Source organism: Ursus maritimus, unplaced genomic scaffold (genome assembly GCF_017311325.1).
Source record: "Ursus maritimus isolate PB19 unplaced genomic scaffold, ASM1731132v1 scaffold_15, whole genome shotgun sequence".
Classification (NCBI taxonomy): domain Eukaryota; kingdom Metazoa; phylum Chordata; class Mammalia; order Carnivora; family Ursidae; genus Ursus; species Ursus maritimus.
In genome coordinates, this window is record NW_024423897.1 from 56480966 (window position 1) to 56497150 (window position 16185).

Consider the following 16185-nt stretch of genomic DNA (forward strand, 5'->3'; position numbering starts at 1 on the left):
CTGTCTGCGTACATTTCAGTGCAAGCTGGTATTTGGCTGAAATAAACTTTATGGGTCTTCTGTGGATTTCCTGGAGGTTTACTCTAGTAAACAAGTCCACACCCACAGATCTTTTTTGAGATAGCGCTTCTCTACCCGGGGATCCCCCTGAGGGCTGGGGGACCACACCCTGTGGCCGGCTTGTGATGGAGACCATCTGTGAGGCACACCCTTGCTCCCGGCCTCCTGGGAGACCCTCTGTGTAACTGAAACTCCTCTGTTGTGCCCTCACACCTTCGGCTTTTTCCTCTCCGCCAACCATTCCTCACAGCGCTCATAAGCTATTTATTCATTGTAGCATATTTGCCATCAGGAGAGACTCAGAATTTCCAAAATTAGTCCATCCATGTCCCTCCTGTTTGTTATTCCATCCTGCAATTTTTTTTTTCTCTCCTCATGCGTTGTACCAGAAGCAGCAAGAAGACGCTGGGCAGCAGCTCCAACGCTTTGCCTGGAAACGTCCTTGGCAACATAACTCACTTCACACCGACATGTCCCGCTTTCCATAGAACTGCAGTGACCGCCTGGAAGCTTTCTGCCTCGTGTCACAAGGCTCTTCCTGCCCCCGGTTCCCAATCCAGGGCTTCTCTTTTCTTTCGAATATTGGTGGGGGTAGAATACAGTTAACCTAAAATTTGCCCTTTAGCCGTTTTTAAGCGTTCGGCTCAGTGGCATTAATTACATTGGCTGTCTATTTCCAGCACTTTGTCCTCACCCCAATCCTGTAAACAGTAAGCAGTGACTCCCCATTTTCCCCTCCTCCCAGCCCCTGGTAACTTCTAACCTATGTTCTTTCTCTATGAATTTGCCTAGTTGAGATAGTCCACGTAAGTAGAACCATATGCTCTTTGCCCCCTTGAGTCTGGCTGAGTTCACATAGCATGATGTTTCCAAGGTTCATCCATGCTGGACCCTGTGTCAGAGCTCCATTCCTCTTTCCAAGCTGAATAATACTCAGCCGTATGGTTATCTCGTATTGTATTTACCTCTTCGCCCATCAGTTGACAGGTGGGTCATTTCCACCTTTGGGCTATTGCGAATAATGCCGCAGTAAAAACTAGCATACGAGTGCCTGTTCAAGTCCCTGTTTCAGTTCCATTGTGTACAAACCTAGAAGGGGACTCGCTGGGTCGTATGGTAATTCTGTGTTTCGTTCTTTGAGGAGCTGCCACACCGTTCTCTGCAATGGCTTCACCATCGTACATTTCCACCAGCAGTGTGTGAGCCTTCCAGTGCCTCCACACCTTGCCAACACTTGTTCGTTCGTTCTTTCTTTCCATCCTAGTAGGTTTAAAGCAATTACCTCATTGTGGCTTTGATTTGCGTTTCCCGAAGGACTAATGATGTTGAGCATCTTCTCCTATGCCTATTGGCCATTTGTCTACTTTTTTGGAAATGTCCGTTCACAACCTTCGCCCATTTGCTAATTGGGTTGCTTTTATTCCTGAGCTTTAGTTCTTACCCTATTTCCTTCTAAAGCCTCACCGGCAGCATCCTCAAAGTCTCTCTGCCATGATCCTCAAAATTCTCCTTGCATCTACCCATCTCCTGGTCCCAAAGCCACACTCACATTTTTAGGTATTTTCTCCAGGAGCACTGCATGTCAGGGCAGCAAAATCTGTTTCAGGAGTCATCACGTAACAATGTTACCACTGACTCAGAGCCTAAAGGACTTCGTGTATACTGGCTCACAGTTTCTGTGGGATTGTAGCCTGGACACAGTTGACCTGCGTCCTTTGCTTCGGGATCTCACAAGGCTGCAGCACGTCGTAGACCATGGCTGTGGTCTCATCTGAGGCTTGACTGGAGAAGGCGTGCTTCCCAAATCCTATGGTTTGTCGGCAGCGTTCAGTTCATCGGATGCTGTCAGACTGAGTCTATGAGCCAGAGCTCCCTTGGTCCCTCGCCACCCAGGGCATTCAGTCTGACTGCTTCATTCTTCAAAGCAGTGGCGCAGGGGATGGGAGAGTTTTCTTGAAAAAAAGCGTATTGCAGTCTTATGTAGGTCTAATCATGGAAGTGATATCCTGTCATTTTTGCCATATTCTGTTAGGAGAAAGTCAAAGATCCTCCCCACCTCCCACCAGACACACTGAGTGGGAGGAGATCACACAAGGTGTGACTTCCAGGAGGTGGGAGCATAGGGACCACATTAGAGTCTGCCCCCACTGTGTTATCAAAGTTAAGAGTTCCAGGAACCAAATGGGGGCTTATTTATGTGATTTTTATTATTTGATTATTTTTTATCATATGATTTTTTATATTTTTCTCTGTCTCCATGGAGTGTGTTTTTAGCAAGCCAAAGTGCTGCTCCTTTACATGTCATTCCTCTCCCCTAATGGATTCTCTTAGCTCTCTCCTGAGGTAAAAGTTAATAGTAGGGGGAACTCAGTGTATGTACAGTTTCCCTGGTACCACAGAGATTTGATTATTTCAGTATGGACCAGGAAAGGGACAGTGGCTTGAGCCAAGCCAGGAGAAGATGGCTCTGACGGGGTCCTGACTGGTTCAGGATTGGCAGGGGCTGCAGTGAGAAACTAGCACGGACCAAACCAGAGGAGAACGCAGCGTGTAGCATGAAGAGATATGACCAGACATGATACAGGGTCGAGAATCTAGTCCACATGGGCTTATGAAAGGCAGTTCTTTTTACAGAGATGAGGTTTGTGGAAAAATTGATAATTTATGGAGAAATATTGCTGGGTTATTAATTCACTTTTAAATGCAAAATGAGAATGAGCAGTCATGGGCAAAATTAAAATCTTAATTTTTAATGCATCACAAAATACATCTGTGACTCTCAGTGCTTTAAGATACTAGAGATCCAGGAGAGCCCATAAAGCTTCAGCAGTGTTCAGCTGTTATGTGGCAAAAGCTAGCTATGTGTGGAGAACTAGAGAAATGAAGAACCACTGGCTGGTCCATGTAGATATTTTATTGATAAATAAATAAAAATCCTTGAACAAGCAGGGTCACCAAGGTAACTAACTTCTGATCCCTGTTGTTGTCTGTGACCAGGAAAGTTGCTGGAGATTCAGTTGGGTAGTTTAACAAGAGGTGCTCTGTCGGGAGCACGTGTTGGTAGGGGTGGCGGAGCAAGGGGGTCAGAGGGACTCTGCTTCCATGAAACTGCAGGGAACCCAGTGTTTGGGGCTTGCAAGGAATTTGCTTCTGAACAGACTCTCCTGGGTGGATTTGTGAGTGAAGACCTAGACATGAAGGGGCAGAGCTGGCTAGTCTAGCGATTTCTACTTCCCTTCTGACCTGCCTTGCAGAGGGTGACATAGTCACATGTCTTGGTGTAGCTGTTTTCCCAGGACTGCTGTAACAAGAGAAAGAGAGAAAAATGGAAGGCATGTGGTGGACAACTTTAAAATGCAGCCAAATATATCAAGTTATTGACGCTGCTCGCAAGTTCTATGCTACACGCAGTTGTCAGGCTCTCCTGCAGGACATTCAGCTATACTGACATGAGTGTTTTCAGAAGTGGCCTGCCATAGGCAAATAGGAAAGCACTTGTGTGCTATGATGTATTTTGCTATGGGAACATGGTAGCTCCTTGCTGTGCTTTTTATTAAAAGTCAAGTATTTTATAAGCATCTTTAGCAAGATTTTCCTTTGCCCTCCCTGTTCTTTTATTGCTGGTTTTTGTTTCTGAAAGCTAAAATGAGGGTAAGGAGTCCTGGTCATCTATACCTTTTAAATGTCAGTGAATCGGATTGGAAACGGGAGGTGGCCTTCTACTTCTCGGTCTGTCCACAGTGAGAGAAGGTACCCATGGATATTTCAAATCAAATGCTGCGAGTTCTGATGTTCTGAGTTTTCTCTTCTCCCAAACATGTACTTGAATGGCAACTTCCTCTTGGACACTCTGTGCCCCAACACATGTGTTAGTAATCCCTGGGTAGTCAGGATGTTTTCCTTCTTGGAATTCCGTGTGTTTGCACATGCTTCCTGAGGTCCAGTTCTTTTCATCTGTTGTCTCCTCAGTTTTGTTTTGGCTCTCCTCCCTAGAGGCCACACTCTCTTAATTAGAAAATTCCTTCCCCTTCTCCCCTACACGTAATTGTGTCCATGGCCCTGAACTCTGAGAATCAGAGCGCTGGGAGGCTGTGTATGAGTCTGGAAGAGGAAAACCTATTGCTTTTCTTTCTTAAAAATTAAGAAGATGAAAGAGAGAGAACTATTCAGTTCCATTGACTCCTCTTCTATGTGACCATTTAGAGAAACTAAACCATGCGCCTTAGTGGTTCTTGCCTTTGGAGGCATCTCTGTCATGACATTCCAGCTCTCTCTCCCCAGAAGGACACGTGCCTCCCATGTTCCCACGAATGAGAGGCTGACATGTGACGCTACTGTCCATCTCTTTGTTTTTCTCTGCACTCTCACAGTTGCCACACCTTCGCCCCGCTCTGCCAAGCCCAAGCATGTCCCTTTTCCTCCTCTTTCCACTACCATCTTGTTTGTCCAGCTTGGAACATCTCTCCCTTGCACTGTTGCAATCAGTTCTCTCCTGGTTGGCATTTGCTCCCTCTGCTCTTCCTGCTGGTGGGCTCTTTGGAGACTGGACCTCACATGTGTGCATGGGGAGCTCCTGAAATACCAGGGAGCTCCAGACCACCAATGGGATGAGGCAGAAAAACCCCCGGAGACTTGTCTTCACTCTTGAACTCAGATGGTGCTATTTCATCTCTCGAGCTCTGTGGGACTTTCTTGATTCCTTGTAAGTAAATTTCAAACTCTTCTTCCCTCCTCATAAAGGTAGGTGATGCTACTTCCCATCACCTTCTTCTGTTTTCTCCTCCCTGGTCACCTTTCTAATTTCACTCTCCCCATTTCTATATTCTGTTCTTTTCCACAATGGCGGCCATTGCTCACTTTGCCTCATCCTGTGGACTCGCCTCGGCGTGGCCTGGCTCTGACTTTTCATCTGTTCCTGCCTCTGAAGCCTTCACATTCTCCACAGAGTTTTCCTGGTTTGGTGGAAAAACACATGAATCTTATCAGCATTTGCCCTCTGGAAACTGCACTCTCCAAATGACTTGTCCTGGTTTCTTACTTTCTACTCATTAAGATAGTATTTTCTGTTCTGGGCTTGTGTCCATTTCCCTGTATTCATCTTAGGCTGTAAACACCTGTCATATGGAAACGCTCTTTGGCATGCCCTTTGCATAGTGCCCTGCAGGCTTTAGCATTTATTAATAGCCATGACATTACAGGTGACTGACTTAGCCTCGCAGATAAGCGTCTCTGCCTTGTGTCTGAATCCAGATGGACTGGGGGAGAGATGTCAGAAAAAGTCTTGCACGCTACCATCCTCTAGCAGCTAAATTTCTGTTTAGAAGATGGAGAACTGATCTTGAATAGTCCTTTCAATTGCCGTGTATGTCTCACGAAGTCTGCTTATGGGCAGAGCAATCTCTTCCTTCCTAGAAGCAGTACCCTATAGCACACCAGGCTGGTTCCTTCTTGTTTGGGTTTGTTTGTTCATTTGTTTCTCTCGTCTGGCTTCATTTCACTTGCAGTGTTAAAGGCTGAGGAGAAACCTGACTCATCTAAGGCTGGAGAAGGTCTTGCATAGCCGGCTAGTCGTTGACAATATGAATGTATAGTTAGAGGTACGGAGTGTATGAATAGAACCAGTGTTTTTCACTAGTTATTCAACTTTTCTGGAATAACTGGTGGTCTTTTAAATTAAGGGTGTTTGACATCATTTTGAGAGTCTACAAATAAATTTAAAAATACAGTAGCCTAAGGAGTTATGGCATCCGGCTTCCTGCTAAAATCAGGCTTTAACTTTTCTTTAATTTATATTAACAGGATTATGAGCCTTATTTGATTCAAGAATGAGAAATGAATTCCGAATACACTTTTGCTGACTTTGTGTCCGTAACCTGTTTTTTCTCTCAGTGTTATGTTTAGAAGATAAATGCCCTACCTAGATATTCTCTATATGTTCTCATGTTTGGGTGTCTACTTGAAGGGTTTTGTTTTGTTTGTTTCTCCTCCAATTGGCTGCACAGGAAGCTCCATCCTGCATTGTGAGTTTAGCATTTTCTTCATTGTGTCCCGTGCATCCCATTGTCTGTGCCCTCACAGCATGGCCAGCACCACATCTGCCCCCTTAACCGTGCCACCACTCGGCACACACAGAGTCCCTCCACGCGGAGCATGCCCATGTATTCAACATCGATGCAGGGATGGACCGTGGAAAGGTCTGTGGCTTCATGTTGCCCTGAACAGTTTCCTTTTCCTCTTGGTTTCCCCATCACAGATACTGCAATGAGCATTTGCTGTGCCCCCCGCACATGTTCTGGACAGGCTGGGGTCCTTGGGAACGGTGCACAGCCCAGTGTGGGGGTGGCATTCAAGCCCGCCGCAGGACCTGCGAGAATGGACCTGACTGTGTGGGCTGTAATGTGGTGAGTACGACCCTCGTTTCTAGCCCACAACCTAGAGGCTGGGCGTCCTGAGTCAGCACACACTGGGTGCTCTGCACACACTTGATACACTGTGTTAGATGCTCTGCAAACACTACTAGGTGTTCTGCAAACACTACGTGCTCTGTAAACATGACATGTCTGGACACTGATGTTCTGTACACAGTAGATGCTCTACAGATACTACATGCTCTCACATACCAGATATTCTGCAAACATTAGATTTTCAACAGGCACTAGATGCTCTGCAAACATGAAATGCTCTGTAAACATGACATCCCCAGGCACAAAATGCTCTGCATGAATTATGTGCTGTAAATCATGTAAGTTTCTGTAGTTAATGAGAGTATTTGGAGCAAATACTGGAAATTCATAGTAGCTTGAAGGCTTCTTGAATTAAATATTCACGTCTGGGATAAATTGCCCCCGGAGTTTCTCAGTTCTGATTTCTGAGCTCTGACAAAAGCTTCAATCTGCTTACCTCTGGTCACTGTATTTGGTTTGGGAAAATGGTCTAAGGTCTTCACACCGAACCTCACTAAGGTATAGAATGCAGAACGAATGTGAGACACTCTGAGGATTGGAAAACGTCACGGAGCTGTTGTGGGAGCACACTGGGGCCCATTCAGAGGGAATCAAAGACAACTTATAGTTTTGTTTTTCTTCTGCCTTAGCAGGTCATATTTCCTTTAACACTCTAAATCCTTAAATAAATTTCCACTTGTGCAAACACCTTTCCAAAGGCCCGTTGTTGGTCTTCCTGTGCCACCTGTAAGAATGACCGAGTGCTGAAGGCCGCTGGGCTTCCGCCTCGTTCAGCATCCCCGGTGCTGGCACCGCAGAGCGCTCGCGGTGGGCGGACGTGTGCTGGGGGAGACGTTCCGCACGGGAAGGTCTGGCTTGGCATCCTTCCTCGCTGATCTTTCCAGTCGTTCTTTGCGTTGCTTTCATAACCTTGGTCCATGAGGCTGAGCGATGTTTTTGTGCTGCAGTAAATCTTGTTTTTGTGACATGCAAAAACCACACACTCCAGAGAGCCTTGGGAGATTCAGAGGGAGGAAGAGGGCATGGGCATTTTTATCAGATATGCCCAACCCAAGGAGATTTCTGTTACTGGGATTTGCAGTTAGATTGCTTCCCCTTCCCGCTGACAGATATTGCCATAGCCTTAAAAGAAGCTCTTATTGGTTATAGCAGCACTTCTTTCCTGGTTGGCCTGAACTCAGTTTTGGCCATGAAGAATCTTAGCGCCAGTTTAGAATGGTGTATTTATTGATATTTCAGATGCTGAAACTTAAAATTACTTATTAAAATGTGCAAGGCAAATCCGTGAACACTCAGTTGCTCTAGGAAAACAGTTCAAATGGGGTAGCTGTATTCTTTACTGAAATACATCATTTCCTGCTTCTGGTGGCTCAGCAACGGAGACCAGGATCCCCACTCACATATCAGGGTTTGTCTCATCAGCTGGGTATCCGCAGGGATGGATGACCTGAGTCCATCTTGCGCTTTAGTTTCTAAAACTTTTCAGTACCAAGAACTCAGAAAACATTTCAGGTCATTCATTTTCTTACTACAAATTGACTTCAATAATTATATTTATAAACAGTTTAATGAAAGAAAGAACTGTATGAAGGAAAGTGTACCAAATCTCCTGTGTGGTCACTGGAATGTGTGTGTGTGTGCGCGCGCACACGTGTGTGCACGTGTGTGTGAGATACATCTGATTATAAATGTAAAAACTGAATGTCTTCTTAAAGTGTTAACGTGTTTATTACTTTGTGTCCAAATTTACAAAACTATGGTTTGTGAAACAAATATAACATCAGTTATCAAATCCAGAAAAATGTCATGCCTGTCTCCAATGAGCCTAACTGACAGTTCTTAGATATTTTAGAGGGGTTGTTTGGTGTGGGGGGGGGAGTTGTTTTTGCTTCTTGGACATGTACTTCCAAGAAGGTATCACTGTGGTACAGTGGAACAGTCTGCTTTTTTTTTTTAAGATTTTATTCCTCTGAGCACAGAGGGAGAGTAAGAGGGAGAAGCAGATTCCCTGCCAAGCAGAGAGCCCAACTCGGGGCTCGATCCCAGGACCCTGAGATCATGACCTGAGCCAAAGACAGACACTTAACTGACTGAGCCACCCAGGATCCTGAGCAGTCCGCTCTTTTATGATAGAAACACAGTTATTATTTTTTTCCTGTGGCTTTTCCCACTTACAGTTCCTGTCTCTTCGAAGGCACTAAAGCCAACTGAGCAACAGAAGCAGGATGAAGGAGGGGCTTGGCTTTGTTGACTTGCCGAGAAAGTGTATCCCATCAGTTAGATCCCTAAGTTTATTTTAAAATGATCATTATTTAAAGAAAGATGCTGGTCGTCAGATTCTTGCTACAGTTTATAAATCTTGAGCCACAAAGTAGGTTCGTTTTTTATGGAGGTCATCTGTAGGATAATAGCTGTTAAGCATAGCTAACATTTTGGTTTTGGAGTCTTGAAGTTGATTGTCCATCCACTTGCCATTATCTATATGGATGACAAGTCAGGTGCCATTTCTGAATCAGTCTTCTCCTCCAGGAAGGGGACAGCAGTCCCTTCCCCCCCACAGGGCAACTGTGCGTATCAAAGGTGGTAATGTCTGTGAGGTTCTGGCACTTTCCTTCTCACCCTTGTTTCTGTTTGTTATTCCTGGACTCCAGCTGCTTTACCAAGTTCAAGCTTACTGAAAAGGACAGTATGCTAATGAAATGCTATTTACACAGTGAAAGACATGTCTGTGGAAATGATAAGACCTCGAATTTCCTGAGGACTATAACAGTTTATAGGAAAAGTTGATTTCAAGTTCAAGTATGAACAAGATATAAAAGACGAGACTCTATTCTTGCTCCACCATGTTAAAATTGAAATACTATGGAAAGATTTCCCAAGTGTCACCTGTGAAATTCGTATGTTCTTGTCTTTGAATAAATCTCCAAGCCTTTATGTAAATCTCAGTAAGAAGTTGAGTTCAGACAAGTTAAGAGCCCTCTTTGACAGCTATGATCTTTTTCCTTGAAACCCGGCTCTTAAAATTCCAGATGTTGACACTTCTTCAAAATCTTAATTTTCAGTTCTTTTGAATAAACATGTAGAAATGGGCTTGCTGGATCACATGGTAGTTCCATTTTTAAGTTTTTGAGGAACTTCGATACTGTTTTCCGTAGCAGGTGCACCATTTTGCATCCCATCAATAAGGTGCCAGGGTTCCAATCCTTCCACATCCAAAAGAACCGAAATCAGGATCGTGAAGAGATATCTGCACTCCTGTGTTCAGGCAGCACTATTCACAAGAGCCACGTGTGGCAACAGTCTAAATGTCCATTGACTGATGAGTGGATAAAGAAAATGTGGTGTGTACAAACAATCGAATACTATTCAGCACTTACAAGCAGGAGATCGCGCAGATGAGTCTGGAGGACGTCATGCTACGTGAACTTGGGCAGTCACAGAAAGACAAGTACTGCATGATGACACATGAGGTATCTAAAATACTCAAATTCGTAGACTCAGAAAAGGGAATGGTGGTGGAATCAAGGAGTCCCCCAGGGATTAGGGGAGAGGGAAATGGGGAGTTTCTGATCAATGAGCACAAAGTTTCAGTGAAGCGAGATGAGCAAGTTCTAGAGGTCCGCTTGTACAACATTGTACCTTCAGTATTGTACACTTAAAATTTGGGGGGTAGACTTCATGTTAAATGTTCTTACTGCAGCAAAATAAGATAGAGTGAAATAATAAAAAAATAAAGTTCGGGGGAACGTTCCGGAGGTTGAAGGCTTGGTGGCTGTAGGACCTCGGGTTGTTTGGGGAGCTGACTGACACAGAGTGGAGACCTGGCTCTTGTGCAGCACCTGATTGTGTGAACCGGGGGCCTGCCATGGGCCTGGACCTCTGCCTGCCTCGGAGCAGTTCGAGGCAGAGCCATCTGGTGTTCAGGCTCCCAGGGCCCTGACATTGCCGAGTCTGTGATCCTGGTATCTCTTCTCTGGACTTGGGGGCCCATGTATCCAGGGCACCTAGTGGCCACTTCCAGCAACTGTCCTTCCCTAGGGCCTGAGCCCTTGGCTGAGTCTATAATGAGACTCTTGATGACTCATCAGGACACTTAAGGGACAGATGTTTCCTCTCCACTTCCAAGTAAGCTTCTCTAGAGCCACAGGGCAGTCTGGGCTTCTCTGGACCTCCCTGCTCCTCCACGACATCCCCACACACACGTGACCTCACAGCAGTGAGGGCGTGGGGCGGGGTGGAGAGAGGTGGAGTCACCAGAACACTGCAGATGCTGTTGTACATGTCCCGTCCATGTCCCTGACTGAAACAGGAGGCATGGACACCCAGCAGTTCGGGTGGTTACACGTAGTCTCGCCCAGTGGCAAATCTAACACGGGCATTCATAAAATAGAAATTATCATCACCACCATTATGGAATCCATGAACAGTTTCTGGGGGAAAATGTTCTGGTCTTGAGTAATATAATAGCATCAACAGCTACCATTTTATATGTTATATTTCATATCTCTGTATATTTTTATATACAGATATTTATATCAATATTAGGTACTAATAGATGAAGGTTATTGATAATTTACATTAAATATAATGTTATTTTTTAAATATTTTATTTATTTGAGAAAGAGGGAGCACATGAGCAAGAGAGCATGTGGGGGAGCAGGAGAGGGAGAGGGAGAAGCAGACTCCCCACTGAGTAGGGAGCCCCACGTGGCGTCAGTCTCAGGACCCTGAGATCATGACCTGAGCAGAAATCAAGAGTCTAGTGCTTAACAGACTGGGCCACCCAGGTGTCCTGGTTCTTTCATTTCTAACCTGTTTTGGTACTATCTAGTAACCACAGTGATAATCATTATATCAAGTCTTACAAATCCTGACTGGGTAACATCAAATGAATTATTGAAGTGAAATTGTAATTAAACATACTGGAGTTACTATTTAGTCATGTTTTGATAGATTGAAGTCTCGTGTTACATGACAGAATGCTCACAGTAACCCTGGATGGTGGAGGAGAAAAATCAGGAGAAATGAAGATGTTTAATGCATAGCCACCAAGAGCCAGGTGCATTCTGTCTGTCTTTGGTTCTCTGACAACAGCTCTGTGAGTGTGACTTTATACTAATGTTTATGGATGAGGGAAGTGAGACAGCCCAGGTAGGTAACCTGCCCGAGGGTACTGAGCCTGTCTTCAGAGAAGCGAGGCCCCCGGGAGAAGCTGTCACCATTATGGTCCCCTCTCCCTCCCATTCCACGCGTTAGAAATAAGCTGAGGGGAGACAGTGCCTGTGGGAGTTTTGTTGCCCAGATTTGAGCCTACATCACATCAGTGCCCTGACAATTCAAAGTGATAATTACTTAATTTAAAATTGTTAGCTAGATCACTTTAGAATAGCTGTTTTGGGGTTAATGATCTTTGGCCTATTTTTGTTTCATTTTTAACCTTTTCTGGATAATCCCTTGTAACCATAGTGATAATCCCTTGTAACCATAGTGATAATTGTTAAGTCCTTATAAATCCTAGCTGACTGCATAATGTCTGATGAAATACTGAAGTGAAATTATAATGAGGCACACTGGAGTTGTTATTTAGGCGTGTTATGATAGTCTGGCATTCTGTGTTATGTAATAAAATAAGGAACTTTGAGCACCTACTGCATACCGTAAACTACACTAAGCAATGAAAATTTGTTATATTTGTTCTCTCTGTATTCCTGCTAGGCAGTTTTCACTAGTACCTCACTTGGAGATGGAAGACTCAACTTGAGAAAGATTGATAAACCTGTCCAGTAGCAAATGGCTGGTGGGTGACTGGGCCAGCATTGTGAGTACTGGCTCACTGGCACACATTGAACTAAATGACCTGACTCTGTTTGCCTAATTTCTTTGCTGGATGTTCAGTAATAAATGACAGGACTTTATTTTTCTTTCCTTTTATTGAGTACAAAGTGTATCTTAAAAGAAAGAGAGGCTTTTGTCCTTCTGTATACTTCTCCGTCCGTTAGCGCCCTTGATTTTCAGAAGACTGTGATCGTGTTCTTTCGGCCAACCATGAGCACACCAGTCGGAGATTCTCGTGACCATGGAAATTAACTGAAGATAAATGCAGAACACAAGTCTTAATTCTATGTTTTGGCTGAAATTTACAACACGAGAAAGGAAGAAAGACATATCGATGTTATGTTTTATAAATGGAATTGCTTCCCATATTAATGTAACTCAGATTTCCTCAAAGGTTTCAGCGTACGTGTGAAAGAATAGAGCTAAAGACGGGGTCAGATACAACAAGGATAATTCAAAGACGGGAACAGACGTCGTGCTGCCAGGACTGTATTTATTACCGAAATGTCACACAAAGTGTAAAACAGTTGACCAAACACTGTGATCTGTGCTCTCAACAGGAAGCATAGGAGAGTATCCGTTTCCTAGAAACAAAAGAGGCAGCTTACAGAAGACCCTGAAAGGTCAAGAAAAAAGACAATAAGATCAATATACCCTGTCAAAGGGATTCTGTGAAGGTTAATCAGAGTTGACAGAACATACTGAAAATTGTTTGGGTCAAATAATGGCACTATAGATAAATTTAGGAGCAAGCAAAACCTGGCAATTGGAAGTTTATTTATTTATTTTTTAAAGATTTTATTTATTTGAGACAGAGGGGGTGAGAGAGAGAGAGAGAGAGAGAGAGAGAGAGAGAGGATCATGAGTGGGGGGGAAGGGTAGAGGGAGGAGCAGACTCTTTGCTGAGCAGGGAGCCCAATGCAGGACTCATTCCCAGGACCCTGGATCATGACCTGAGCTGAAGGCAGACGCTTCACCGACTGAGCCACCCAGGCACCAGGAAGTTTAAATAGGTTGTTACAGATGAAAATAACAGCACTATCACAAAATACCTGTTTTGTGTAGCACATTGGCACTTGCAAAATTTTGAAAAATGCCATCTCATGCATCCCTGATTTTCCAAATGGGAAAACCAGGGTCCCGATAAGATGATTTTGGCATCTGGAGCCCTGCCGCTGGCCGAGCAAGACCCCGCTCTAGGTCTGTTCAGCACTGAGGTGCTGGAAGGGTCTGATGCTGTGGCCTCCTCGGAAAATACTGGGGCAAGAGCTGCGAGATTAACCGGCAGAAGCTAATCTCCCCCCACCCACAAAACTAGGTAGATTCAAAGACACTTAGCAGAAAGACTCATTTCCTTTCCTCCCAGATTAATACAATGATCTGTAGCGCCCCATTTCTTTCTTGGTGCTAAACCACCTGCAGGAGAATGTCAGCCTCCTTGCAGTGGCACCTGCTTCGATTCAGATGGGCAGCCGGTACCTCCTCCGTGCCCCGAAAGTCATCGCAGGCGCTGGCTTGTCCCCTGGGTTCCCTGCGTGGGCTGCTTACGGAACAGTCTGGAAGCTTTACTCACTTTAACGAGCCAGTTGGCTCTTCTGCAAGATACAATCAGTTTAGATACAACTAGTTTTGTGCATTGTTTATGAAAATACCAATTTATAGTCCTAAAAACCCCAATTTTCTTAAAATGTAATAGGTGAAATTAGATAAAATCAAATTCTTGATTCTAACTCAATTGAAAACATATAGAACTTCTACAGAGAAAAGTAGTATTTTTCATCATCACCATTATAATTTTTGTGGGCCAAGTATTGTTTGAAAAAGTTCTAATGGATTTTATTATTTATTCCTGCCAGTGAACCAGGGATGTGGCATTATTATTAGAATAACCATTTTATAAGTGTGGAAACATGACACGAAGAGATGTGACAGCCCAGCTCACATGAGGGGCGGCCAAACTCCAGGCCAGGCATTTGTACTCATGGCCTGGGTGTTTCCAGCTACATTTGGTAGCCTTATCTGATAATTTGGAAAATAATTTCAAAGGATAAAGTTTAAAAGGCTGCAGTTCTCCTGATGTTACAATAAACACAAATGTGCTTATGGAAATCTGTTTTGCCCAACTGGCTATGATCCACAGCAGATTTGATAAAGTGAATCATTCCAGCTAAAAGCTGAAAAGAGGCAAACAGTTATCACTTACTGAGAACATCAGATGACCCTTGGTGGCTTGGTAATTGAAGAGCCAGGGGGACTAGAAGATTCCTGGGGGAGGCCTAGATATCCAGATGCTCTGGGAGGGGCACCTGCCAATACCTATCCTCCAAAGCCACTATATGCAGTTGTGCAGGTTGTGTACTGCATAAATCTAAGAGGTGTTGAAGATCATCTAAATGTGAGTAGTATCCCTATAGAAGGACAGTGCACAGCCTGGGTGCTGTACGTGGGACTGTGGGGCCACCTTAGCCCGGGGCTGAGTACATGAAAACGATAGTTCTTAAAAGCCTCTGAAACATATGGGACAATTGCCACCCATCATTTTGGACTGAGTTCTACTTCATGGAGGTGTAGGAACTGAGACAGGCAAGACTCACATCTTAGCTTGAACTCCATTTAAAATAGAGCATGATCACATGGTTTATCGTGGAGCTGAAGCTACAGCAGGTGATGAGACAGATGAGGGGAGCAAGGCAGGGAAGAAGAAAAAGCCCATATTAGGGTTGGTTTCCAAGGCTACTGCTGTGAACAACAGGGCAGATACCCTCCAGGATGGCTGAGAAGCCTGTGGAATGGCTGTCATAAGACTCGGGCCTTGTGGGCTCCCCTTATTTGGGGGATGCTCCTGGCTGCATAATTCCTGGGGCCCTCAGAGAAGACCCTAATGGGAAAGTCACAAGGAGTGAGACCTGAGCCGCTGGGGGATGAGACTGGCACACAACGACCACCACCGTGCCTGCAGCGGGGATCATGGGGCGGGGGCTCAACATGGGGCCCCAAAAGCACTTGCTACACCTGGCTTTGTGAAACCAAATCCTGAGCACGCTACCACATGCTAGTGAGCACGGGAATTCCGAAGTCCAATAACTGGAGCTCAGCCCTGCCTTCTAGGGTCCCGTGGACTCCTGAGCTCGCCAGCCATCAGATGGCTGTAGATGCTTATTACTAGGCAGATGCACTTTTCTTCCATCAGACATTTTTATCTAGCTCAGTGGTTCTCATCATGTGGACCGGTTCTTCCCTTGGGAACAGCTGGTAGGGGGTCCCGGGAAAGGTCTCTGTGTTCCGTCAATACGAGATCCAGGAAAGGTTTCCTTTTCTCCTCTGGATACTGGTGTGTCAGCAAGTGAGGCTGGAAGGTTGCTCTCCAGCTGCTGACAGCCTGAGGGGGTCACCAGGTTGGGGCCGAAGGAAGACACTAGCACAGGAGAGAGGCAGAGAGAGGCACCTGTCTGCCTGGGGCGCCCCTTTGCTAGGGACTGTCTGCGCTGTGAGATCCAAGTTCCCCATGACTTTAGTTGGTTTGAGTCAAAACCATCTTAACTTTATGCCTGTTCTCACCTCTCCTCTATGCCTGTTCTCGCCTCTCCTCCTCCTCTGAATCCCCTAAAATCCCAGCTCCTCAAGGATGGGGAGTGGGATGGTCACCCCCCTCCCCAGCTTTCTCTCTCCTGCCCTGTTTCTGGAAGCTGCCTCTTAAAACCACTTCACCACTCATATTAGAAGGCATGCTCTTTCTTGATCGTTGTATTTGTTGCAGGTGGTCTAAAATTTTCCTGTGATCCACAGGAGCTCCACAGCAGCTCCACAAATGACCTTGACCTTCATG

At 45.1% G+C, this 16185-nt stretch overlaps 1 protein-coding gene across 1 annotated transcript in view; it reads left to right on the forward strand.

The window, feature by feature from the left end:
* Positions 1–16185, forward strand: part of SEMA5A (semaphorin 5A) — a 482957-nt gene that overhangs the window by 414148 nt on the left and 52624 nt on the right. The window contains exon 15 of the mRNA XM_040630558.1: positions 6314–6461. Within this exon, the coding sequence (XP_040486492.1) occupies positions 6314–6461 (148 nt within the window). The remainder of the gene's footprint in view (positions 1–6313; positions 6462–16185) is intronic.